Below are 27,504 nucleotides of genomic sequence, written 5' to 3' on the forward strand. Positions count from 1 at the left end.
TTGGCTCTACCCAGGGCTGCTACTTTGCACGTAGCCTGAAGCTGTCACTTAGGCCTCTGGTTCTTTGTCCCTGTGACTGCTGTTCAGATACGACAACTATAAGACCTGGAGGCGTAGGCATGAGAATCCTTACATAAATGTTCTTTGCTTGGGGCGCCTGGGTGGCTCAGTCGCTGAGAGTCGGTGACTCTTGATTTCGGCTCGGGTCATGATCTCGCAGTTTTGAGATTGAGATCGAGCCATATCAGGCTCTACCCTGACGGCTTGGAGCCCGCTTGGGATTCTCTCTCCCTCCATCCCTCTCTTTGCACCTCCCCCGTGTGTTTGTGCACTCCTCCTCCCTCTCTCTCTCTCCCTCTCTCTCTCAAAATAAGTAAATAAACTTAAAAGAAAAACCAAGTTGTTTGCTTTTCTTAGGGTGGCCAGGCGGATCCCCTGCAGAAGGAGGAACTGCAGTCTGGAGTGGATGCTGCCAACAGCGCTGCCCAGCAGTATCAGAGAAGTAAGAGCCCCCCCTGAGAGGCCGAGTGGGGCTGATGTCACAAGGGGCGTCTGAGGTCAGATTCCATCACTCCTCGCCCCCTCCCCAGGCCTGCTCGCCATCCACCACCGGGTGCCTCTGGCGGCGGCGGCTCCCCTGGTTTTCAAAGTAGAGCTGAGTCCGTGGAGGCTCACTCGGGCCAGGAGGCACCTGACGGTTGGGGGAGGTGAGACTTAGGGGCTTGATCGGTAAGATCTGGACGGTGGAGGAGGGAGGAGAAGAAGGACGCTCCTAACGTGGAAGAGAGGAAGGAAGGACGCGCGAGTAGAGGTATAGAAGGTGAAAGAGGTCTGGAAACAACGGTGGTTCGAATAACATTTTTGTACGTGTTTGGAGCTGAGCTGTGTAAGATAAAGGCTTGGAAAGACCGTAACCTTTGCGTGGCAGCTTAAGGAGCTGGTCCTCTACTTGCCAGGCTGCAGGGGATGGAAGAGACGTTTTAGAAAGATGTTTTATAAATTGGAGTGGAGGGAAGATATGGGTGAGGGAGAAGGGAGGCCACCCTTTGAAACAGCTTCGTGGAGATACAGTGGAGATGCAGTCGGCCTGGCCTCCGGTTCACCTTCATACAAAGGGTATGGAGGCTTTTTCCGTAAAGCCTGTTCCGTAAAGATGAAATTTCCACTTCAAACATTAGGGTTGATAGTTTATCCACAGAATGTAACTTTCTTCTGTGAAGACGACTCTCCTTCCCCTCGGGGCTTCCCACGCCAGCTGCATTTCTCACCTGTTTTCTACCAGGATTGACAGCCGTGGCAGCCATCAACGCCGCCATCCAGAAGGGTGTTGCTGAGAAGACGGTTCTGGAGCTCATGAATCCCGAGGCCCAGCTGCCCCAGGTGTTTCCATTTGCTGCTGGTCTTTATCAGAAAGAGCTGGCTACCCTGCAGCAACAGAGTCCTGAGGTAAGTCAGCTGAACCTGCCCTGCTTGTGAGCAAAATGGAGTGGCCATGAACTTGATACCTGCCCCTTGGAGTCGTTGGCAGAGCCTTTTTTTTTTTTTTTTTTAATTAAATAAACCAGAAGCTTAGACTTCTTATGCCTTTATTAAACTTGTAACCTTGCTTGGTGTCCAAGAATGTCTGTCCTCCCCTTCTCCCCCTCCCCCTCTCTGTACAGCATAACCTCACCCATCCTGAGCTCTCTGTCGCAGTGGAGATGTTGTCATCAGTGGCCCTAATCAACAGGGCGCTGGAGTCGGGGGACATGAACACCGTGTGGAAACAGTTGAGCAGTTCCGTGACAGGCCTTACCAATATTGAAGAAGAAAACTGTCAGAGGTGGGTGTCCAGAGTGGCAGCTTGAGTCCCTCAGACGGCTCTTACTCTGTTGCTGGTCAGCAACACTCCCGTTTTCAGGCATTGTGACCTTAGTGTGATCTTTTCTTTTCTTTTTTTTTCCTGTTTTGATTCACTTTATTAACTGTTATGCTGGGCGACTTACTGTAAATTACCTATTATCATGACATTCGACTCCTAAATATATAGATATGCTTATCTGGAACAATGAAGGTACTTATTTTGTAGCCACAATAGTGCTGTCTTCTACCCTGACAAAAGCAGCGCTTCATCTTTAGTATCTTCTAAGCCTAGTCCGTTTTCATGCTTCTTCACTTGTTCCAAAACTGTCCTTTTCACCTGGTCTCTTCAAACCAGGATCGAGTGCAGGATCATGTGCTACATCTGACTGTTGTATCCCTTAGGTATCTTCTAATCTAGCGTGGTTCCTGTCTTCATGATGCCGACTGGTTAAAGAGCTGGGACCAATTTGTATAAAATGTTCTGTCTTCAGGTTCTGGTTGCTTCCTGATATTTGGCTTATTCCTGTAAATTGGAAATTACATCCAAAGGGTTGTCAAGATTCAAGTCAACATTTTTGGTGATGTGTGTTTCATATCTCTTAACTAGAGGCATATGAAATCTACTTGTGTCACCGTTAGAAATACTAAGATTGATCTTTGAACTGGGGACACAGCTTATCCCTCTAATGTATATTTATGTTTTTCCCTTAGCATGATCTCTTTTTGTACCTTTGCACCATCAAAATATCCAGTTCCCCTTTAACCATCACCTAGTGTTTTTAACTCTGGTTGATAGTTCTTGTTTAAATCAGTACTTAATATTCAGTAAGAGTTGCTTAATGGTGATAGCCTTTTTTTTTTTTTTTTTAAAGTAAGCTCTACACCCAACGCAGGGCTTAAACTCACGACCCCAAGATCAAGAGACACACACCATACTGACTGAGCCAGCCAGAGACCCTTAATGATATTTTGTTAGCTGGTGTATGGCCTTGTTTTTTTGTCTTTAGGAATTGGTTGAGACACTGCCTCTGGTTATTAGTTGGTGATACCTGGAATTTAGAACATGTAACAGGCTGTTAAGAATGAATGATATCCTGGGGCACCTTGATGGCTCGTTTGCCAGAGCGTGTGCTCAATCTTGGGGTTATGAATTCAAGCACCACATTGGGTGTAGAGATTACAAAAAGAAAAAAATAAACTTAGAAAAAAAAAAGGGAAGAAGTAGTGATGCCTTTACATTTTCACATTTTGTTGAAGGTAACTCCTCAGTCCCAAAGTTTTCCTCCAGAGTATGTCACACTGTTGGGATACATTAGCTGTCTTTGTTCCTTGGATAATTTTTCCCAGTCTTCTCATTCCTGTCATCTGTGACAATCCTGAAGATTCCTTTTACTTTTCTTTTTTTTTTTTTTTTTAATGTTATTTATTTTGAAAAAGAGAGAGAGCAAGCAAACATGCATACACACAAGGGAAGGGCAGAGAGAATCCCAAGCAGGTCCCCATGCTGACAGCACAGAGCCCAATGTGGGGCTCGATCCCATAAGCCATGAGATTACGACCTGAATTGAAACTAAGAGTTGGACGCTTAACTGACTGAGCCACTCCTGAAGGTCCCTTTTCTTATGTTGTCCTTCATTGTCTTTTTTGTTGGGGAAATGAGGCAGGTATCTCGATGAGCTGATGAAACTGAAAACTCAGGCACATGCAGAAAATAATGGATTTATTACATGGAATGACATTCAGGCTTGTGTGGACCATGTGAATCTGGTGGTGCAGGAGGAACATGAGAGTGAGTAATCTATTTAATTATCCCCTCAAATAATGACACAATTCAAGATGGTGTGATTCCACGACCTGATTCTGAACACTAGTCCTAGAAAGATTTTCGGAAATTGGATGTGTGTGTGTGTGTGTGTGTGTGTGTGTGTGTGTGTGTGTGTGTATCTCAAAAAGCTAAGGTTAGATGTTGTTTTCAAAACCTCAGGCAACTGCTACAATTAGGTGTGTGTGTAATAAAAACTAAAATATTCAGGACGTCCCTTGAACATGATCTTTTATTTTTAAACGTTTTGTAACAAGTAGTTTTGACGCTAACTAACTACCTGGAGTTAGGTCATCTTGCGCGGGTGCAGGGCACAGTCCTCCTTAAGACTCCTCTCATTTCAGACACTAGTCACAAACTCTAAGGAGTTCCCAGGTCACCACGCTTCTGAACAACTGGCTATAAATTCAGAGGTTCCCTCAATCTCCCCCCCGCAGGTTCAATAATTTGCTAGAGTGCCTTGCAGAACTCAGGGAAAAGCCTATGTTTATGATGATAGTTTTATTATAGAGTATACAAATCAGAAGTGGTCAGAAAAGGAGACCTGTAGGGGGATGTCTGGTAGGGTCCCAAATGTGAAGCTTATGTGTCCTTAGGATGTGTGTCACAACCAGGGAGGCTCACCTGAGTGTGGGGTGTCCAGAGTTCTTAAGGGGCTTCGTTACCTGTGAAGGATTGGTTGTTGGCCATGTAACTGAACTCGGTTTCTAGTCTGTCTCCCCTCCCTGGAGATAGGCAGGCTGGGCTGATACCACGGTATCACACAGCTCAAAGCCCCAGTATTTTGATCACGTGCTTGGTCTTGCCGGCATGACCAGCCCCCGTCCTGAGACCATCCAGCGGCCCGCCTGGTTCGCATAGATAGACTCAGGTGTGGTCCTAGAAGCCCGGCAAGAATAACACAGATAATCCTACCATTTAGGAAATTCCAAGGGGTTCAGAGGCTTCATCTCAGAAACTCAGGTCAAAGGTCAGCCAAATTTTTCTTCTACCACTGAGCCTTTACAGAAGTAGTACAGCTGCCTGAGATACCTAAAGAGTGAATGTTTTTAGTTTTAATTCGTTCAGTTTGTATTTCCTGTAAGAAAAATGCCGTTGGTAAGTGAGAAGAGCCTTGCCTTGGGGTGGGGAGCCCTCGGGTTGGATCTGCCATCGGCCACCTGTTTGCGGTGTGATCTTGAAGAAGAAATCTCTAAGCCTAGTCTTTTCTTACATAAAGATGTTGATCAGGTGACTTTTTAGGATTCTTTGAACTCTGACGTGCTGTGAATCAAAAATGGTTTTGATTACACATTGCAAAGTACTTGAAAGCTAGATTATTAAAGTCAGTTTCATGAAAATTCTCTCAACTTTTCAGGTAGAGCAATTAAAAATAAAACAGAAAGACTTGAGGTTTCAGTGGCAATATGGATACCAGGGAGTTTACTTTAAATGAAACAAATACTAAAAAAAAAATTAAATGCTGCTTAATATTATAGGTGTCAAGTTATGATTTGAATCATAATGCTTGGGTGGATTTATGATTACTTAGATTTGTTCAAATAATTTGTTAATTAAAAGAAAATAACCTTTGTCCCTTCATATTTAGGGATTTTAGCCATTGGTTTAATTAACGAAGCCCTGGATGAAGGTGATGCCCAAAAGACTCTGCAGGCCCTGCAGATTCCTGCCGCTAAACTTGAGGGGGTTCTCGCAGAAGTGGCCCAGCATTACCAAGACACACTGATCAGAGCAAAGAGAGAGAAGGCCCAGGTGAGTGGCACTGAAATTGTTCTTTTCCCTTCAGAGCACTTCATCCCTCATCCCTTCAGAGACAGAGGAAATGTCTCCCTTCATTTCCTCAATTACTGTTTTCTGGCACCTTTGCACTCAGAGCACTGGAGGGACACGAGACGTGACAGTGCATATTTGGGTGTTTTTGTGGTTCTCTGTTGTTGTAGACACATCTCTTGTGTCTCTTTAAGTAAATTCTGTGTTGAAACATAATGCCAAAATTGTGTAAGTTACGTAAGTTGCGTTAGTATATATGAGAATTAAAAGTGCCATAAATTTTCTTTTTTTTTTAAATTTTTTTTTTTTTCAACGTTTATTTATTTTTGGGACAGAGAGAGACAGAGCATGAACGGGGGAGGGGCAGAGAGAGAGGGAGACACAGAATCGGAAACAGGCTCCAGGCTCTGAGCCACCAGCCCAGAGCCTGACGCGGGGCTCGAACTCACGGACCGCGAGATCGTGACCTGGCTGAAGTCGGACGCTTAACCGACTGCGCCACCCAGGCGCCCCCAAAAGTGCCATAAATTTTCAAGAGCATACCTGTGTAATTGGTACTCAGATTATGAAAAGCTTAACGGAACTGTCCACCCCATCCTTTTCTGTCCTTGTCCACCCCTCACTCACCCACCTGCTGGTAACCACTATCTTGATTTTTAATGCCACGGTTGATTTTTGCCTGTATTTGAATTGTATTTGAACTGCCTGTAAGTAGCATTTTATACTCTCTTGTATCTGGTTTCTTTTGCCCAACATAATATTAGTGAAATTCATCTGTGTAGCTGCAACACGTATGAGTTTGTTCATTCTCATTGTTGTGTGCGATTTCATCACGGGGTTATATATTCATCGTTGGTAAATTTGGGGTTGTTTCCCATTCTTTGGCTATTGCAAATAGTGCTTCTATGAATATTTTAGTACATGTCTCTTGGTAAATATATGTATCATTTCTATTAATTAGGTGTACATTTAGAAGTAGAATGGATGGGTCATAGGGAATACACATAAGCTTTAGTAGATAAATGCCATGTTTTTTGTAATGGCTTTACTGAGATGTAACTCTCATAGCATAGATCTCACCATTTCAAAGCGTACAATTCAGCGGTTTTTATTCTGTTCACAGAGTTGTGCGACCCTCTCCCCTCAATCAATTTTAGAAGATTTTTGTCACCCCAGAAAGAAACCTAGCACTCATTAGTCACTTCTCATTTTCCCTTAGTCTCTCCAGCTCGAGGCAACCAGCAGTCTGCTTCTGTTGGTGGATTTGCCTCTTCTGGTCATTTCGTCTACATGGACTCATACAATATGTGGTCCTTTGTGATTGGCTTCTTTCATTTAGCTTGGTTTATCCAAGTTGTAGCATGTGTTGGGAGTACATCATTTCTTTTTACTGTCAAATTATGTTCCACTGTATGGCTGTACCACATTTTACTTATCCGTTCATGAGCTGATGGACACATAGATTGTTTCTACTTTATGGCTATTAGGAGTAATACTGCTATGAACATAAAAGTTTTTGTGGGTGATTATAACACACCTTTTAAAAAGTTTGTCTTACCTCTCAGCTAGGTTGTTGACGGAAATGGACAAGATTTGTACCTCTTGTTATCATGTTGCTGAGTAGGAAGTTTCTTTGTATATAGTAGGCCCTCAGATGTTAGTTGCATGATTAAGACATAATTACTTCTGTTTTTCTAATTGTGATGGATCTCCTTTTAGGTTCTTCCTAAGTAATAACAGTTACATAGGGGGGACCACACCTTTCTTTTCTGACTGAGAGGATCCCTACAGTGAGGTCTGGTAGCAAGAAGAACTAAAAGAAAAATCTTTTTTTTTTTTTTTTTTTAATTTTATTTTTAAGTAATCTCTACACCTAATGGGTGTCTCGAACTCACAACCCTGAGATCAAGGGTCTCTCTACTGACAGGGTCAGCCAGGCACCGCCTCCCCCCGCCACCCCAAAAGAAATTTTTAATTTAGGGGGTCACATTCTTTCTGGGAAACCAAAGGTGGAAAAACAGACCAGAACTTTTGTGTTATTGAGGCTTTTGTATGCTCCCGCTGATGCAGGCTGTGTAAGCGTGGGCTGGGATGAAGGGTCGTGGCTAACAATGTAATGTTGATTGGACCCCTTTGATTGCATAGTCAGGAGAGTAGTTGGCATTACCGTGTCCTAATCATATAAATACAGCAAGTACCAGATTTCACTTAAGAGGCACATCATGGTGCAGAATGTCAGTGATCTGAAACACAAGTCCTATTTTGTAGTCAGGAAACTGAGAAAAAGGGATCGGATCTAATGTGATAATTACTTGGGTGAGAAGCGGTTGTAAATGGCGTTCTCTGTCTTTGATATTAATTTTGGACCATTTGGACCAGAGCTTCCCAAACTTGGCTGATTGTGAAAACACTTGAAAAGTCATTTTATTTTATTTAAAAAAAATTTTTTTAATGTTTATTTGTGTGAGAGAGAGGGAGACACAGAATCCGAAGCAGGCTCCAGGCTCTGAGCTGTCAGCACAGAGCCTGACACGAATGAACCATGAAATCCTGACCTGAGCCAAAGTCGGATGCTTAACCAACTGAGCCACCCAGGTGCCCTGAAAAGTCATTTTAAAAATACAGATTCCTAAGCTTTAACTCTATTCCTGATTCAGAATATCTAATCCGGGGCCTGGCTGCCCTGATTTTGTGAGGGCCAGTGGTGGTGGCGTTTGTTTTTGCTACCATATAAGTCCAGAAGGAATCTTAGATCTGACTGACAGAGGAGTGGGCTCTGAGAGAATGAGCTAGGTCTGGTTCCCTAAAAAAGGAAACCTCTAAAAAAGGAAAGTCACTGGAGCACACAACTTGTACCTGCTCTCACATGCTGTGAGCCTGACTGCTCCTTTTGTTTGGGTCGTGGGAGTTAAAGTTTTAGAGGATGTGACTAGAGTTTGAAGCATTTCCTCTTGCAGGGGAGTAACTTTCAGGATCCATCAAAAGGGGAGGAAGGGGGGCGGAGTTAGGGGAAAATTTGCTTGATAGTGCCAGGCCCAGCTGTGTAGACAAGTATTTGGTGGAATTGGCTTTTTTTAGGCCTCAGCTTAGCAGTTCCTCTGAGCCATTTTTGGGAGTGGTTTTAAAAATAATCATCTGAGTTCTAAAATTAGTGAACAAAAATCTTAATTTAAATTTGGTCTGTAGTTTTCTTGTGATATCTTTGTGTCTGGTTTTGGTATCAGGGTAATACCGGCCTCAAAGAATGAACTGGGAAGTATAACTTCCTCTTCTAGGTTTTAGAAGAGTTTCTAAAGGACTGCTGTGATTGTTCTTTAAACGTTTGGTAGAATTCGCCAGCGAAGCCATATGGCCGTATGTTTTTGTTTGTTTGTTTTTGTAGAATGTGTTTCCACGTCTGTGTTTGTTATAGGCCTATTTGGATTTTTTTCCCAGTATTCTTTATTCCTCCTTCCCTTTCTTGTTGCCCTCTGGGAATTCTGTTTTGCATATATTGATATTATTAATGGTGTCCACAGGTTTCTGAGGCTTGATTCATTTTTTCTCATTCTTTTTTCATAACTGTTCCTTAGACTGGATATTGTTCCTCAGACTGTAAATTTAAATTGACCTATCTTTGGGCGCCTGGGTGGATGCCCAAATGGTTAAGCATTTGACTCTCGGTTTTAGCTCACGTCATGATTTCATGGTTCGTGGGTTTGAACCCTGAGCTGGGCTCTGTGTTGACAGCGCAGAGCCTGCTGGGGGTTCTCTCTCTCTCTCTCTCTCTCTCTCTCTCTCTCTCTCTCCTCTCTCCTCTCTCTCTCTCTCTCTCTCTCAAAATAAGTAAAATAAATAAACTTTAAAATAAATACACAAACAGACCTGTCATCTTCAAGTTCGCTGACTCTTTCTTTTGCGTGATCAAATCTGCTGAGTCCCTCCAGTAAATTTTTCATCTCAGTTATTGTACTTTTCAACTCCAGAATTTCATTTTTAAAAAAATAATTTGTTTCTTTATTGCTATTCTCTGGTAAGATACTGTTCTTATACTTTAAGTTCTTTAGACATGGTTTCCTTTAATTCTTTGAACATATTTAAAATAGATAATTTAAGTCTGTTTGCTTTTTTCCCCTGTTTGAACCATGCTTTCCTGTTTCTTTCTTTTTTTCACTTTGGTAGTTTCATAGAATTTTCTTTTTTTCTTGTTATTCCCTTTTTAAATTTTAGTTCCAGTATAATTACATTATATTATATTATATTATATTATATTATATTAGTTTCAGGTATATGATACAATGATTCAACAGTTCTGTACATTACTCAGTGCTCATCATGGTAAGTGTACTCTTTAATCCCCATCATCTATTTCACCCATACCCTCCACCCATCTCCCCTCTGGTAACCATCTGGTGTAGTTAAGAGTCTTTTTTTCTTTTTATTCGTTTTGTTTCTTAAATTCCACATATGAGTGAAATCATATGGTATTTGTCTTTCTCTGAGTGACTTACTTCACTTAGCATAATACTCTTTAGCTCTATCGATGTCATTGCATATGGCAAGGTTTCATTCTTTTTTTTTTTTTTAATTTTTTTAATCTTTATTTATTTTTGAGAGAAAGAGAGTGAGAGAACAAGCAGGGAAGCAACAGAGAGAGGAGACACAGGATCCGAAGCAGGCTCCAGGCTCTAAGCTATTAGTACAGAGCCTGATGCGGGGCTCAAACTCATGATCTGGAAGTTCATGATCTGAGCCAAAGTCGGATGTGCAACCAATTGAGCCACCCAGGTGCCCCAGTTTCATTCTTTTTTTTGTGTGTGTGTGATTTTTTAAATTTATTTTTGAGACAGAGCATGAGCAGGGGAGGGGCAGAGAGGGAGGGAGACACAGAATCTGAAGCAGGCTCCAGGCTCTGAGCTGTCAGCACAGAGCCCGACACGGGGCTGAACTCACAGACCGTGAGATCATGACCTGAGCCAAAGTCAGACGCTTAACTGACTGAGCTGCCCCGGCCCCCCCCCCCCCCCCCCCGCCCCACTGATTTCATTCTTTTTTATAGCTGAGTAGTAGTCCATTGTATGAGAATACCACATCTTCTGTATCCATTCATCTATTGATGGGCAGTTAGGCTGCTTCCATTATTTGGCTATTGTAAATAATGCTGCTAGAAACATAAGGGTGCATATATCTTTTCAAATTAGTGTTTTTTGTATTCTTTGGATAAATACCCAGTAGTTGGAATTATTAGATCATATGGTAGTTGTATTTTTAATTTTTTTTTCAAGCAAAACATCTCACATCTTTATTACTGAACCAACCTACTGGTGCAGAAGCAAAGTAACAGAAGAATCATTTCATGGATAAAACATGTGTATTGTTCAGGTAGTAATGATGCTCATAGAGTGACAGGATATGAGCAGCATAAATATGTATGCCATCTCATGTGGAATTCCTTACAGACCCAGCTTGGTTCTTCTCCAGTGCCTCCTCTTGGAGTTGTACCTGATTTTATTACCAGTTTTCATCCATCCTGGAAAAATGGGGAATGGAACGATTCTGCATTTGTCTCTTGGCCAGGAATTGCTTTATCCTGAGAGTCTTTGAGAAGACATGGTGAGGAACTGTCAACTGCACATACCATGATGGTGGAGAAAAGGAGAGAGCTATTTTGAATTTTTGAGGAACCCCCATACTCTTTTCCACAGTGGCTATATCAGTGTGCACTCCCACCAACAGTGCACTGTGTTCCTTTTTTTTCCATATCCTTGCCAACACTTGTTGTTTCTTGTGCTTTTGATTTTAACCATTCTGACAGGTGTGAGGTGATATCTTATTTTGGTTTTGATTTGCATTTCCCTGATGATTAGTGATATTGAACATCTTTTCATGTGTCGGCCATCTGTATGTCTTTGGGGAAATGTGTCTTCCTGTCTTCTGCCCATTTTTAATTGGATTGTTTTTGGGTGTTGAGTTGTATAAGTTGTTTACGTATTTTGGATACTAATCCTTTATCAGATATGTCATTTGCAAATATCTTCTTCCATTCAGTAGGTTGTCTTTTAGTTTTGTTGATCATTTCCTCTGCTGTGCATAAGCTTTTTATTTTGATGTAGTCCCTTGCCTGTTGTTTCCCTTGCCTCAGGAGCCATATCTAGAAAAATGTTGGCTATGGCCAGCCCCTGTCAGAGAAATTACTGCCTGGGCTCTCTTATAGGATTTTTTGGTTTCAGGTCTCACATTTAGGTTCTTAATCCATTTTGAGTTTACTTTTGTGGATGGTGTAAGAAAGTGGTCCAGTTTCGTTCTTTTGCATGTAGCTGTCCAGTTTTCCCATCAGCATTTGTTGAAGAGACTTTTTCCCATTGCATATTCTTGCCTCCTTTATTGAAGATTATTGACCGTGTAATCGTGGGTTTATTCCTGGACTGTCTATTCTCCATTGATCCATGTGTCTTTTTTTGTGCTAGTACCATACAGTTTTGATTGCAACAGCTTTGTAGTATAACTTGAAATCCTGGGTTTGTGATACCTCCAGTTTTGTTTTTCTTTTTTAAGATTGCTTTGGTTGTTCAGCATCTTTTATGGTTCCATACAAATTTTAGGATTATATTAGTTCTGTGAAAAATGTTGTTGGTATTTTGATGAGGATTGCGTTAAATCTGTAGGTTGCTTTGGGTAGTATGGACATTTTGACAATATTAATTCTTCCAATCCATGAGCATGGAATGTCTTTCCATTTGTATCATCTTCAATTTCTTTCATCGGTAGTTTTTGAGTTTTCAGAGTTCAGGTCTTTTATCTCTTTGGTTAAGTTTATTCCCAGGTATTTTATTATTTTTGGTGCAATTGTAAATGGGATTGTTTCCTTAATTTCTCTTTCTGCTACCTCATTATTAGTGTATAGAAACACAATGGATTTCTCTATGTTGATCTTGTATCCTGTGATGTTACTGAATTCATTTATCAGTTCCAGCAGTGTTTTGATGGAGACTTCAGGGTTTTCAATATATGATACCATGTCATCTGCAAATAGTGAAAGTTTTACTTTTTCCATATCAATTTGGATGCCTTTTATTTCTTTTTCTTTCTCATTGCTGTGGTTAGGACTTCAGTACTACGTTGAATAAAAGTGGTGAGAGTGGACATCCTTGTCTTGTTCCTGACCTTAGGGGGAAAGCTCTGTTTTTCACCATTGAGTATGATGTTAGCTGTGAGTTCTTCATATATGGCCTTTATTATGTTGACACATGTTCCCTCTAAACTTACTTTTTTTTTTAACAGTATGTATTTTTAAGTTTTTATTTATTTTTGAAAGAGAGAGAGCATGAATGGGGAAGGGGTAGAGAGAAAGGGGGACAGAGGATCTGAAGCGGGCTCTGCTCTGAGCCCGATATGGTGCTCGAACTCCTAAACCATGAGATCATAACCTGAGCCACAGTCAGATCCTTAACCAACTGAGCCACCCAGGCACCCCCCTCTCAACCTACTTTGTTGAGGATTTTTATCATGAATGGATGTTGTACTTTGTCAAATCTTGCTTTCTTGTTTCTTTGCATGTCTTGTAATTTTTTTGTTGAAAACTGGACATTTTATAATGGGGCAACTCTGGAAATCAGAGTCTATCCCTTCCTCAAGGTTTATTGTTGTCTTTTGTTAATGTTGTCTGTTTAGTGACTTTCAATCCTGTTGTATCATATGTGGCCACTGAAGTCTCTGCTTAATTAGCTAGAAGTCATCTAATGGTTAGGCAGAGTATTTTTTTTTTAAGTTTATTTATTTTGAGAGAGAGAGAGGGACAGAGAGTGAGGGACAGAGAGAATCCCAAGCAAGCTCCACACTGTCACCACAGAGCCTTACGCGGGGCTCAAACTCACAAACTGTGAGATCATGACCTGAGCCAAAATCAAGAGTCAGAGACGCTCAACTGACTAAGCCACCCAGGGGCCCATAAGCAGAGTATTTTTATTTTTAAATGCCTAGAACCAGTAAAGCTCCCAGCTTTTGCTGAGGGCCAGTGTGCATGTTGGGGTGCATCTTCAACACTCAGCCAGGTACTTTGCAATTCTGTCTTACCCTTCACTTCATGCTTGCCCAAAACTTCAAGGTTGGCCAGAGGTGAGCCCTTACAGCCTTATCGGATCTTTTCTGAGCATGTGCACAACTCACAGATGTATTATGGCCTTCTGGATTCCCATCTCAGGAGTATGTCAGAGGCTTCCAAAGCTCTCTGTGGACATCTTGTTCTCAAATTTTCCTTTTTAAGCTTTTTGGTTAGCTTACTGTTTGCCTTAATTTTTATCCACTGCTCTAGACATTTGTGATGTTAAACAAGTGCCTCTTACTGTTTTTGATAAATGCCCCTGGAGAAAAGGCTGTTTGCACAGGGCATGCTCTAACTCAGTTCAGATGAAGACAGCCTTGCTTGGTCTTCTAGGGATCTACCTACCAGGTCAGCTAGTGACAGTTCTCTGGGAATAGAAGGGGCTCTGAGGGAGGTGTGTGTGTGTGTGGTGGGGGGAGACAGATGGAAATGGGGCCATTTGAAATGCCACAAAGCTCACAGTTGTTAATGAAATTCAGCGGTTATTCTTGAATAATGATTACTGCAAGCATTTGGTCAATTTACGTAGTTTTGAAAAAGTTGCCTCTGATGATTTTTGCCAGTGTTTTTGTTGCTTTTACGTAGGAGAGGATTTTCAGAAGTCCTTACTGTACTATTTTCACTGATGGTCACTTCTCTCTCCATTTAAATTTAGTGTTTTTGGAATACTTGTTAAAGTAGATTCCTAGTCATTGGGTAGTAATATCTGCATGCTAAGACATGGACATCAGGGAGTCTCCAGGGCTCCTTTTATAATTACAGGTGTGAATGACTTGTAACTCTCTGTTCTGCTCCCCCCGCTACGGTGTGTGTACATACATACGTGCACGTGGCTAAAAATCAGCTGGTGTGCACCAGCGCGACTGTACCAGTTGTTGGAATATTGAGATACTTTTGTTTGGTCCGCTGCTGCTGCCCTGACAATGTGTGCCACCCCCGGTTCTTGCTCTTTCCCTGGACTTTGGCTGTGCAGCAACTAAAGGATTAATACCCAGTCCAGCGGGCCATAGGACTGCTCTTCGGATTGTTGAGTGCTTGTGTTGCGTTGTTGATGCATGTGTTGTATAGATGCATGTATGTGTGTGTTGATGTGTATATATATGTATGGCGTAGTTTGTGTGTGTGTGTGTGTGTGTGTGTATGTGGCATGGTTTGCATGTATGATGATAAGTAATATCTCAATGTTATTTAATATTAAATTAATATTCGTTAATAATTTAATAATATTTTATTTGTCGTCACACATGCAAATCATGCCCCATGTAACAGGAGAGACTCAAGGGGTGAGAAGTGCCCTATGGAGGTGTGTGAGTTTGTGCTGTGCACACACACACAGAATGGCCACTCTTTGCCCCTTCTCCCTTTCCTTTCCCCATATTTACCTACAATCATTGCCCACTCTTTTTGGTTCTTATTTCTGGTTTCTGTCTCTTTACCTCTTCTGAATGCAGCCAGTGTGCAAGTGTCAGCCTTGTTAAGGGGCAGAATTTCAGTATATTTTATGTAGCATTTTCACATTAAGTCTTTTATCTCGGTATTCTCCACGGTATCTAGCCTAGAGTTTTAACTCTCTGCTCAATGATTTGTGTTAATCTTGGATGGTCTCTTTAGAGTGTGTGGGGGCATCTGGGTTTTTTGTCATCTTATTTGATCTGATTGGAGCTGAGAGAACCTGTCCTTTCCTTACACTGGGATGAGGTGGTGTGTGTCTCTTTCCTCCTTCAGTCTGGTGACGGCCATTCCTACACCATCTTTCCCTGCCACACCCGACACACCCATCTGTTCCCTTCTCTCGCTTCCGCTTCCGCTGCTCTCGCTTCCTTCCGCTTCTCTCGGCCGGCCCGCTTCTTAGGGGAGCGTGCCTGTGTTTGTTTTGATTGTTTTGCCTTAGTCTGCCTGGGGCAGAGAAGGCACAACTCGGAATGGTCAGAATTCTTGGTAAGCTGGGCCTTTCTCTGAATGCAGGGAACATTGTGCCAAACCTCCCAGCTCTGTGTACAGTAGATTTCTGCTCAGGGGTATCTGATGTGCGATTAACCTAAAAGTGGACCAAAAAGGACCTGGTTCTGTGGGAATACTTTTGTTTTTATGTGCGACGACTTTCAGGCTACCTCTTCTGGAGATTACGCCTCCAGCCCTCTAGTGTGTGATTTCTCAGTTTATGTTGTCACAGACTGGAGCTGACTCACCATATTGTCTCCCGTTGAAACTATTGCTTAGCATTTCCAGTATTTATTGATATGATTTTAGGGGGATCGTGTGCGGCCGTTTTGTTTTCAGTACCAGAAAGTGACTAGTGGTAGGAACGTACTAACTTCTGAAGCTCTTAGGTGATATGTTCATGCATTCTATTTGTCCGTGTACTCATTTCCTTTCCCCAGTGTCAGTTTCTTAAAATTGGGACAGCGCCTCTTAAGATTCTAAGCCCAGCATTTACCTTAATTTGCTTAAATGACCTTTCTTCCTAAAACTCTGCATTTGAAAGGAATACATCACAGCTTTCAACGTCCCATGGCTTCCTTTGGCTTTCTCCTGTCACCAAGGTGCTTTGGCCACTGCCTCCGCTCTGCTGATTGAAACATTGTGTCTCTCTCCACAATAATGTGGGAGGAAAGGGAAGCTTCCTCTGAGGTTTTGCTAGACTGTTGGGCCTCCTGAGGACACTGAAAAGGTCTGCTTTGCCCTGCTTCATCTGGCAGCGTAATTGTAGTTCCTGCTCCCAGTTGTCTCATTGGTGCCTTGGCAGGTTATATTTACACCAAGCACTTAGAATGGAGTTTTGATCTGCTATTTACCCCAAATGCTGTTAGCTCAAGCCTGAGAAACAGTTAATTTTATTGGATCTGCCAGGATCCCCTCAAACAGGACTCTCGCAGCCTGGCCACTTCAAAACCTGAAGTGTCTTGCCTTTTCTGGAGAAGACTGCTGTATTAATCTTCAGTATTGGTGCTTTCTATTAAGACTTTTGGAGACATTAACAAACAGAGGACCCTCACTGTTGGGAGACGGTTGAAACTTCTGTAACCTCAGTATGACCACTGAAATCTAAGTTGGTATTAGAGGTTTCCAGTTCTGACTCTGACACTGACACAGGTGGATATGGTAGAATCTGTCCCCTCACAGCAGTGAGTACCTGGGGCCAATCCCTAGTGACTTGCCCAAGTCACAGAGTGTTAGCCAGATTCTTGGAAATTAGAAGATACTGGAGGACATTTCTGCCAACCCCAGTCTGTTTGACATGTCTTTCAGCGCAAACGATTGCCAATAAGCTACTTAAAAAAAAGTCTAAGGGGGCGCCTGGGTGGCTCAGTCGGTTGGGCGTCCGACTTCGGCTCAGGTCATGATCTCGCGGTCCGTGAGTTCGAGCCCCGCGTTGGTCTCTGTGCTGACAGCTCAGAGCCTGGAGCCTGTTTCAGATTCTGTGTCTCCCTCTCTCTCTGACCTTCCCCCATTCATGCTCTGTCTCTCTCTGTCTCAAAAATGAATAAACGTTAAAATAAATTTTAAAAAAATGTCTAAGATTTACTTAGAAAGAGGGAAGCAAGCCACCGGTTTTATTTCCTATCAATCCCCAGTATTCAACCTGGACTGCACTGTGGACCAGTGAGACTTTTGTTGGCCATGCTGAACAAACTAATCACTGTTTATTATGTTTCTGTGTGGAAATGTGTTTTTAAGTTTCCAACAACTGACGTAACGTTCAAGGTTTAGAATATAAGCTGGGGATAAGTTTAGATTGCCTGTAATGACTCCTGGCTTTACCTGTGGTGAAGTCTGGCAATCTTAAAAACAGCAGTCATAGAGAATATTAACTTCCTTTCAATATTGATGTCAAAGGGGCCTTCTAAAAAAGTACCACATGTTCCTATTCGTGCCGTGGCCCTCATCGGACTAACGAAGTCCCAGGTCCCTTCCCAGTTTGGTCCTTTGCTGCTCCTAGCTGCTCGTGACTTCCTGAGCCCCTTGCATCCATGTTCATGTAATCCGTCCCCTGCATCTGAGGCATGTCTCATAAGCTTTGACCAGGTTTCGATGCCCAGCCTCTTCCAGTTGGCCATTCGATATGTCTTGTATGTTTGGAACTTCTGCCTCTAATTGAGTCTCAGAAGTCCGCTTGATCTCTTGTACCCTAATGTCGTGACTCTGATATTGTTTTGCTTTAATGGTGTGTAGGAAACCCAGGATGAGTCAGCGGTGTTATGGTTGGATGAGATTCAAGGTGGAATCTGGCAGTCCAACAAAGACACCCAGGAAGCACAGAGGTGTACGTATGGGTATTTTATTTCTGTTTCTGTGGCGGGGTGGAGGGTGGGGGGTGGTGCGGTGTCCCCTATCCCAGTCTTCCAGCTTGATAGAGAGCCGGAGCGGGGCAGGGGACAGTCTGCCCTGGTGACGTAGTGTGCGCATTTAGACACTTCTGAACTATTCTTGTGACCCTTGTCTTCTGGGATAGTTGCCCTCGGAATCTATGCCATCAATGAGGCGGTGGACAGTGGTGATGTTGGCAAAACACTGAGCGCCCTTCGTTCCCCTGATGTCGGCTTGTATGGAGTCATCCCTGAGTGTGGTGACACTTACCAGAGTGACCTTGCTGAGGCCAAGAAGAAAAAACTGGCAGCAGGTGAGTTATTGGGAAAGAAATCTGTGCCCTGAAAGGAAGAGCTCGAATCTCTGGGGGCAACTGTAGGGAAAGGTGTCTTAGTCCAGAAGCTTGGAAGGTAGGCTTGTTTTAAAGTCCCTGAGGAGGTAATGTCTCTATTTAAAAAACAAAAAAAACACCCCCTCCCCTGCAAAGGCAGCTGTGTTAAAAAGGTCAGTTTCTGAAAAGGCAAGCAAGAAGGATCAAAATATTTGACTAGTTGTCTTTCATAGGGTGTCATTAGTTCTGATTACCTAATCCAGTAGATGCTAGTTAAAAGTAGTTAATCTTCAGAAGGAGGGGGAATAAAGGTAAGATTTTTCATCCCATTGCATGGCCTTTTTTTTTTTTTTTATTAACTGGAGAGGCTGAATGGTTGCAAATCTTTTTATCAGATTAGTTTTCTGATGTGCCAAGTTCTTACATGCAGGCTTTAGAAGGAATAAAGTTAGTCAAGGTTAGTTCCACGATTGGACTTCATATTTTCTTTTTATGACGTTGAAATGAGTGAGCTGAGACGTTACAAAGCCATCATTTTGGAGGGACTCAGGATGCCCTTTACTCTTAGAGATATAAGCGACAGGGTTTTGGAATGGTTCTATTTAGACTGTTAATGCAGTCAGAATAAGCCTGCTGTTTTAGGCGTAGGAGAGTGGGAAGTGTGGCTCTGGGTTTCTTCTATCTTTCCCTTATTTTCTGTCAGGAGATAACAACAGCAAATGGGTGAAGCATTGGGTGAAGGGTGGATACTATTACTACCACAACCTGGAGACCCGGGAAGGAGGATGGGAGGAACCCCCAGACTTCGTGCAGAACTCAATGCAGCTTTCTCGGGAGGAGATCCAGGTAGGTCACATTTCTTCCCAAGAGAAGAAGCTGAGAGAATGTGTTCTAGAGCGAATATTAGTGAGGAAGATGGGGCCTGTGGTTAGAAGCCCTAGACTGAAATTAAGGCTGTGGAATGAACTATTCGGAGTAGTTTTTTTTTTTTTTTTCTTTCTAGTGCTTGGGAATTACTAAAGGCCTAAATTAGTAAGACCTCTGAATTGTAGAATTAAGTCAGATAAATTGTGTGCTCACTAAAGAAAACTTGGATGATCAGGGGAAAAAAAAATGAATAGTTGCTCTGACTCCTCATTAAATGCAGTAAATTTTTTTTATTAAAAAAAATTTTTTTTAATGTTTGTTTATTTTTGAGAAAGACAGAGCACGAGCAGGAGAGGAGCATAGAGAGGGGGAGATGTGGAATCTGAAGCAGGCTCCAGGCTCTGAGCTGTCGGCACAGAGCCTGACGCAGGATTCGAGCTCAAGAATTGTGAGATCATGACCTGAGCCAAAGTTGGAGGTTTAACTGACTGAGCCATCCAGGCACTCCGTCTACTTCTAGTTTTTAAAGTGAGCCAATGGGGCGCCTGGGTGGCTCAGTCGGTTGAGCGTCTGGCCTTGGCTCGGGTCATGATCTCACGGTTCATGGGTTTGAGCCCCTCATCAGGCTCTGTGCTGGCAGCTCAGAGCCTGGAGCCTGCTTTGGGTTCTGTGCCTCCCTCTCTCTCTGCCCCTCCCCTGCTCATGCTCTCTCTCTCAAAAATAAATAAACATTAAAAATTATTAAAGTGAGCTGCTAAGTTTGTGGTGCTTGTGTGTAGGAGCCACGTATCTTGTCCTTGATGAGCTGTTGAGCACTTGTGACATTACTTGGTTCTAGCTCATGCTCATTAAATTGGAATTGTCTAACGAACATTAGAGAGGACAAGGTATTGAAGGGAGATGTTCTGAGCTCCTATAGGTCATAGTTAGACATATTTTCCCCCCTCCTTATTTGATTATTTTCTTTTACAGATTTAAATTTTTTTTTTTTTTTTTTTTTTTTAATCTCAACCCCCAACATGGGGCTCGAATTCACGATCTCAAAATCAAGAGTCAGACGCTGTACTGACTGAGCCAGCCAGGCACCCTGATACACTTATTTTTTTTTTATTTTATTTTATTTTATTTAAAAAAATTTTTTTTTTCAACGTTTATTTATTTTTGGGACAGAGAGAGACAGAGCATGAACGGGGGAGGGGCAGAGAGAGAGGGAGACACAGAATCGGAAACAGGCTCCAGGCTCTGAGCCATCAGCCCAGAGCCTGACGCGGGGCTCGAACCCATGGACCGCGAGATCGTGACCTGGCTGAAGTCGGACGCTTAACCGACTGCGCCACCCAGGCGCCCCCCTGATACACTTATTAACAGGCACAAAGATTCCTGGAGAGAGAGGATGGTAAAGGCCATCTGTTTCTGTTGGCAGTATTTCCCAGGTCCTGTGTAGAATAACTAGTATATCTACATGTGTAAAAAGCGAAATGGTCCTGTTATTCAGAACGCCTGTCAGAAGGATGAGTTTCTGTCTTGTGTTTGAAGTTCTCCTCTTACCTCCCTGATGTTTGACCTTTTCTGTTAATGATTTCACCGTGATGGAATGTAATGAAATCCCTTGAACTCTGTGTCAAGTGGGATATAAAGTTGTGTCAGAGACTGTCCCTTCCTGATGTTCCCAGTGTGTGCACGCAGCTGGGAACTGAGTACTGACTGCAGGGGGAGGCAGACAGATGCGGAAAGAAGCGTAAAGATGCGTAAAGAAGCAGTTAATTGTGCTCTGGACAAAGAAGGCACAGATAACATTTCAGCGGGTGCGGAAAAGAGGAAAGGACTGTGTGGGGAAAGGCATCGAGGACCGGAGGAACATGGGCCATTTTACAGGAGGATGCGGTCCTCGTCCCGTTAAGCAGCCTGTGGCCAGGGTGGGGGTGCAGGTCAGGTCAAGTTTCAAAGCTCTAACGTGTTGTGTTAAGGAGGCCAGACTGCATCTTAACTTTTTTTGAGTCATGCGCCTTTGATTATTATATATATTGTTGTTATATATATATAATCATATTATATATGATTATATTGCATTATCATTAACCTCCACAGAGACACGCCCATGTAGTGTTTTGTAGATGGACCTAACTAGAATTTTAAACCAGGAGGGATGTTGCTTCACTTTAGTGCATGACCTAGCCTCCCTAAAAAAACCCCCAAAAACATAGTGACCATCAAATTGGATTCTCCCGCTCTCCATTTCCTGCACTTTCAGTGAATCTGGTTTCTTTTCTAAAGCTTATTGTTCATCCTGTCCCTGATTTCATTCTCCCCATTCCTCACACACCTTGTACTCCTTCTCCTCTCTCAGTTCTGATTATTCTGACATGTAACCTGGATCTGTGCTTTTCTGAATTCAGTGTGTGTGAGTGAGAGAGGGAGAGACGGGCGGGAATTCCCCAGGGATCTTGGGTAAAGTGGAGACCGATTCTGTGGGTGTGAGGTGAGGCCTGAGAATCTGCATTTATGACCAACTCCCAGTGATGCTGATGCCATTGGTCTAGGGGTATGCTCCTAAGTAGGAGCCCGCATACATAATCGTGGCGTTTTCACTGTAAAACAAAACAAAACAAAACAAAACAAAACAAAACAAAACGACAATATTTTTTTTTTTTTTAATTTTTTTTTTTTCAACGTTTATTTATTTTTGGGACAGAGAGACAGAGCATGAACGGGGGAGGAGCAGAGAGAGAGGGAGACACAGAATCGGAAACAGGCTCCAGGCTCCGAGCCATCAGCCCAGAGCCCGACGCGGGGCTCGAACTCCCGGACCGTGAGATCGTGACCTGGCTGAAGTCGGACGCTTAACCGACTGCGCCACCCAGGCGCCCCAAAACGACAATATTTTTAAAGCCTATGGAATATTCCTGATTTGGCCTTGCCTGTAAATTTTTCATGTTTCTTCTTGCTGAATGCCTTCCGACTGAAGGTCATTCTGCCTCTCGCTAATTCATTCTCCATTACCATTCACTTCTTTGCTCACAGCAATACAGTTTCCTGTCCAGCATTTACTTTAGTAAAAGCTTTAGAGCATATCGATAATCTTTTCATTGCCGAGTTCAGTTAGGAGCTGTCCTCGTATTTGACTTCTTACTCCGTTCTCTTCCTTGAACTCACAACCCCCTGGGCTTCTTCACTACGCTTCTGTTCTGCTTCTCCCACTTCTGAGGGCCCGTCTTCATCTCCCTTGCTGCTGCCTTTTCTGTCCCTCCACTTGAATCACATCCGAATTCCACTGGCTTCCTTCTCTTCGTCTGCGTGTTCTTCCTCAATGGCCTCATTCGAGCCCGTGGCTCCAGCTCTCTCCATTGTGCTTGTGAACCTCAGGTCTTGTACTTCCAGACTGCAGTCCTCACCACCTGCTCTACCTTTCCATTTCCAATCCAGAAGTCCAGCAGACGCCTCTAACATAGTCTCACAGAAAAACAGGCTGAAATGGTAAATAAAGGTATATTTTAGGGGTACCTGGCTGGCTCACTTGGAAGAGTGTGTGACTCTTGATCTCCAGGTTGTGAGTTTGAGCCCTGCGTTGGGTGTAGAGGTTACTTAAAAATAAAAAAATCTTTAATGTTCATTTTAAAAAATTTTTTTGAGAGAGAGAGAAAGAATGAGCAGGGGAGGCACAGAGAAGAGGAGGACAGAGGATCCCCAGTGGGCTCTGTGCTGACAGCAGACAGCCTGCTGCAGGGCTTGAACTCACGAACCATGAGATCATGACCTGAGCCAAAGTCAGATGCTCAACCGACAGAGCCACTCGGGTGCCCCCAAAATAAAAAATCTTTAAAAAAAACCCAAAAACCAAAAAGTGTTTTGTTTTTTTTTCTCACATAAAATAATTCTGGAGTCAGGTAGTCCAGCAAAGGTGTGGCGACTCCAGCATGCCATCTGTTCCCAAGGTCTGTCTTTCTCCTCTGTCATTCTCAGCACGTGGTTTCCACTCTCAAGGACCCTGTCATCTGGAATGATGGCTTGGAGCTCCAGCCATCCCGTTACCAGTTCAGGCAGGAAGTAGGAAGGGAGAGAGAGCAAAAAAGGCCTGATGCCAGCTGTCTGTCTGTCTGTCTCTCTCTCTCTTTTTTTTAATGCTTATTTTTGAGAGAGCGAGCAAGCACAATCAGGGGAGGGGCAGAGAGAGAGGGGAACGCAGAATTCAAAGCAGGCTCCAGGCTCCGAGCTGTCAGCACAGAGCCCAACGTGGGGCTCCAACTCACGGACTGCCAGGTCATGACCTGAGCCGAAGTTAGACGCTTAACTGGCTGAGCCATCGAGGTGCCCCTCTCTGTCTCTCTCTTAAGGAACTTTTCCAAAGGTCTTCACAGACTACTGCTAACACCACACGCACTGCCTACACCCCCAGCTCGTGTAGTCTTTTAGCTGCACATGTTGTTGGCCAGAGAAAACATGCCGAGGCTCTAAGATCAAGGAGAAGGGGAACGTGGATTAGGCAGGTCACCAGGTGTCCTCATCGTTCCTGCTGCTGCTGCCTCCACTCAGAGCCGGGCCACCTGTCACTTGCATCGCAGCAGCAGTGTCCTCAGTCACCCGCTCACGCGGCCCTGCCAGCTCCTCTGATAACAGTGCTGCTTGTCTAAAAATGAGTCTGATGGGGGCGCCAGGCTGGCTCAGTCAGAAGAGCACGCGGCTCTTTATCTGGGGGTCATGAGTTTGAGCCCCACATTGGATGTAGAGTTTACTGAAATAAATATTTTTTACAACTCTGATGGCTTTATTCCTCTTTTGAAAGTTTGCTGGTACTCTGCTTGTGGTCACAATCCATACACTCCAGGCTACCTTTCTAGACCATTTGCAAGCTGGGCATTCCCCTGGTGTCCTTCCTCTGCTCTGGCATTCCAGGGGCCTCTGGGACTTGGTACCCAGCCCTGTGTTAGTACCTGCACTCTGTCCTCTTGTTAGCAAGCACAGTTCCCGGCAGTCAGTGCTGGGTGGGTGAGTGAGTGAAGGAGATCCCATAGGAGGAAGCAAGATCGTATGTTTGTGACTTTTATTTTTTGGATGGGAGAACAACTCGGCCTTTCGTTCCCACTGCCACTTAAAGATCTAGGACAGACTTAGAAAGCCGTGAGGGTTGGCGTGTACTCTGTGGATGAGAGTTTGTGTCCATTTTCTCCTATGTATGTCTTCCCCTGTGACCAAATGTTTTTCAGAGCTCCATCTCTGGGGTGACTGCTGCATACAATCGAGAACAGCTTTGGCTAGCCAACGAAGGCTTGATCACCAAGCTGCAGGCTTGTTGCCGCGGGTACTTGGTTCGACAGGAATTCCGATCTAGGATGAATTTCCTCAAGAAACAAATCCCTGCCATCACCTGCATTCAGGTATCCCAGCGTCTGTTATACAGATGGCAAGTGGGCTTCTAGAGCAGGGGTAATAAGTGGTCAGCTCTCGAGATCAAGTGGGCTTTTTGCCCCCTGACACTCTTCTTGGTCTCTCCCTTTTTTGACAAGTATTTTCTCTTTGTTACTGCTACAGTCAGAACGGTCGGAACGTGCTGGGTGGTTTTAGGGGTGAGCGGTCCAGTCCAAAAGCCGTTCTTGGGCACCTGATTATCTTCTAACACTGTTCCTTTGTGTGAGATTTGAGTATTGAGGGAAACAGCTGTGGTATTCCTACAGTGACAGGGCAGCCTGGTGTCCTGGGAAGAATTCGGAATTACGAGTTAAGGCCCCAGCATTTCCGGTAGTGGTGAACCCTGCTGAGTTTATTTCCTTGTCCGTAGATGGGAATACTAAAACTTCTCTTCCTCACCTGATTTGTTGTAAAGAGCCAGTATGGGGACCTGTGGGGGTGCCCTTCAAAGGTGTGAAGTGCTGCACTAACGTTAGGAGCGTGGAAGTTAGCGTGCTGTCCCGGCGGAGGCACGACCCACACCCTCATTCCCCAGCACTGGAGGGCGTGGGCCTTTTTAAAGCTTCATCGTGAATCGCACACAGGTAGTCTATCAAGATGAGATTTTAAACATCCTCTGATCCTTGGGAAGTAATATGTCAACTCTAATGTTTGATGGTTTCAGTCGCAGTGGAGGGGATACAAGCAGAAGAAGGCGTACCAAGATCGCTTAGCTTACCTGCGTGCCCACAAAGATGAAGTTGTAAAGGTATGGTAGCCCGACAGGGACTCTCAGTGTGGGGCATGAGTGATATGTGTTGAGAAGAAGGACTGTTCTCATTTCCAGGATCTCTTTTCCACAGATTCAGTCCCTGGCAAGGATGCACCAGGCCAGAAAGCGCTATAGAGATCGCCTGCAGTATTTCCAAGACCACGTGAGTACCCTTGGCGTGAGGACCGGTAGAATTAGTTTTGCTGTATTATTGGTGGACAAGAGAACAAAGGAATTTCTTCTTCTTTGTTCCTTAGATAAATGACATTATCAAAATCCAGGCTTTTATTCGGGCAAACAAAGCTCGTGATGACTACAAGACTCTCAGTGAGTAACTGTGCTCAGCAGACAAGAGTTGAGGCAGTGGTTGAGAGCCATCGGGTTCTGGGTATTCTCCGCGGATCTCTTTTCTGGTCTTACAGGCAAGGCTTGGGGGTGGGGTGCTGCTTGTGACGTAAGCCCCTTTGCTAACCCCGTGGCTTGATGTTTTGTTGCTTGCTGTGTCAGCCTCTGTCATGGCGTAGCGGTAGCATGACCAAGAACACTGTACTTGCTGACTGTCCTTGCACATCTCACAAATAAATAACTTAAGTGTGAATAGAGTTGTTTTTTCCAAACAATGCTGACATTTCCTCAAGATTTAGAACTTTTGCTGGTAAATCTATCCTGTGTCTGACACATATTTTCTTTCTGTCAGTCAATGCTGAGGATCCTCCTATGATTGTGGTCCGAAAATTTGTGCACCTGCTTGACCAAAGTGACCAGGATTTCCAGGAGGAGCTCGATCTGATGAAGATGCGAGAAGAGGTCATTACCCTCATTCGTTCTAACCAGCAGCTGGAGAATGACCTCAATCTCATGGATATCAAAATCGGGCTGCTCGTGAAGAATAAAATCACACTGCAGGTAGGCCCAGTGCCATCCATGGCCTTGCCCCCCCTGCCTCCCCCATTCTGACCTGCAGAAGGGTGGGCGCTGGCTTTCTTCTCAGCTAATGCCATACATTCTTTTTTTTTTTTTTTTTTTTAATTCTTTTTTTTCAACGTTTATTTATTTTTGGGACAGAGAGAGACAGAGCATGAACGGGCGAGGGGCAGAGAGAGAGGGAGACACAGAATCGGAAACAGGCTCCAGGCTCCGAGCCATCAGCCCAGAGCCTGACGCGGGGCTCGAACTCCCGGACCGTGAGATCGTGACCTGGCTGAAGTCGGACGCTTAACCGACTGCGCCACCCAGGCGCCCCAAATGCCATACATTCTTTAAAGTAATATGAGAAATGAAATAATTCTTTAGCAGAATTTAAATAGAGAAAAGAAGATAAAAACCATCCCATGATTCCACCACCCAGTAATCATTTTGTATCCTACATTTTCACTTAATATTAGAGCATAAGGTGCTTCCCATGTGATAAGTAGTCATAAATAATTTTTTAATGTTTATTTAAAATAATTTTTTTAATGTTTATTTTTGAGGGAGAGAGAGAGAGAAAGGGAGAGGGAAAGAGCGTGAGTGGGGGAGGGTCAGAGAGCCAGAGACACAGAATCTGAAACAGGCTCCAGGATCTGAGCTGTCAGCACAGAGCCCGACATGGGGCTCGAACTCAAGAACTGTGAGATCATGACCTGAGCCAAAGTTAGACGGTTAACCAACTGAGCCACCTGGGTGCCCTTAAAATGTTTTATTTTTGAGAGAGAGGGAGAGAGCGAGTGAAGGAGTGGCAATGAGTGAGGGGGCAGAGGAGCCAAAGTGGGCTCTGTGCTGACAGCAGCAAGCCCAGTGTGGGGCACAAACTCACAAACTGTGAGATCATGACCTAAGTCAAAGTCAGATGCTCAACTAACTGAGCCACCCAAGCGCCCCATCATAAATATTTTTAATGGCAACAGCTATTTAACATTTAGGTTGTTTTTCTAGTTTGTAGTACAAATAACCTTACAGTTAATGTCTCCGTGAATACGTAGCTTTATGGTATTTAATGCTTTCCTTTAAGGTAGATTTCCAGAGGGGCGCCTGGGTGGCTCAGTTGGTTAAGCATCCGACTTCAGCTCAGGTCATGATCTTATGGCTCATGGGTTTGAGTCCCAGGTTGGGCTCTGTGTGACAGCTCAGAGCCTGAAGCCTGCTTTTGATTCTGTCTCCCCTTCTCTCGCTGCCCCCCCTCGCCCCCCCCGCCCCAGGTCATGCTCTGTTTCTCTCTCCTTCAAAATTAAAAATAAACATAAAAAAAAAAAAAATTCCCAGATGTTGGGTTTCCTGAACCAGTGGATATTTTTATGGCTCAGGTTCTCTTCTCTTCTCTTCTCTTCTCTTCTCTTCTCTTCTCTTCTCTT

The 27,504-nt window shown here is 43.8% G+C and overlaps 1 protein-coding gene across 1 annotated transcript in view; it reads left to right on the forward strand.

Annotated features, from left to right (window-relative positions):
- IQGAP1 (IQ motif containing GTPase activating protein 1) overlaps positions 1-27,504 on the forward strand; it is a 108,887-nt gene that overhangs the window by 56,853 nt on the left and 24,530 nt on the right. The window contains exons 11-23 of the mRNA XM_040493586.1: positions 418-502; positions 1,283-1,446; positions 1,662-1,822; positions 3,507-3,631; positions 5,253-5,416; positions 17,688-17,778; positions 17,968-18,135; positions 18,857-18,999; positions 24,222-24,392; positions 25,088-25,171; positions 25,266-25,337; positions 25,432-25,501; positions 25,872-26,080. Of these exons, the coding sequence (XP_040349520.1) occupies positions 418-502; positions 1,283-1,446; positions 1,662-1,822; positions 3,507-3,631; positions 5,253-5,416; positions 17,688-17,778; positions 17,968-18,135; positions 18,857-18,999; positions 24,222-24,392; positions 25,088-25,171; positions 25,266-25,337; positions 25,432-25,501; positions 25,872-26,080 (1,707 nt within the window). The remainder of the gene's footprint in view (positions 1-417; positions 503-1,282; positions 1,447-1,661; positions 1,823-3,506; positions 3,632-5,252; positions 5,417-17,687; positions 17,779-17,967; positions 18,136-18,856; positions 19,000-24,221; positions 24,393-25,087; positions 25,172-25,265; positions 25,338-25,431; positions 25,502-25,871; positions 26,081-27,504) is intronic.

This window comes from Herpailurus yagouaroundi, unplaced genomic scaffold, assembly GCF_014898765.1.
Source record: "Herpailurus yagouaroundi ecotype Mexico unplaced genomic scaffold, PumYag 185, whole genome shotgun sequence".
In the NCBI taxonomy this organism is placed as follows: Eukaryota; Metazoa; Chordata; class Mammalia; order Carnivora; family Felidae; genus Herpailurus; species Herpailurus yagouaroundi.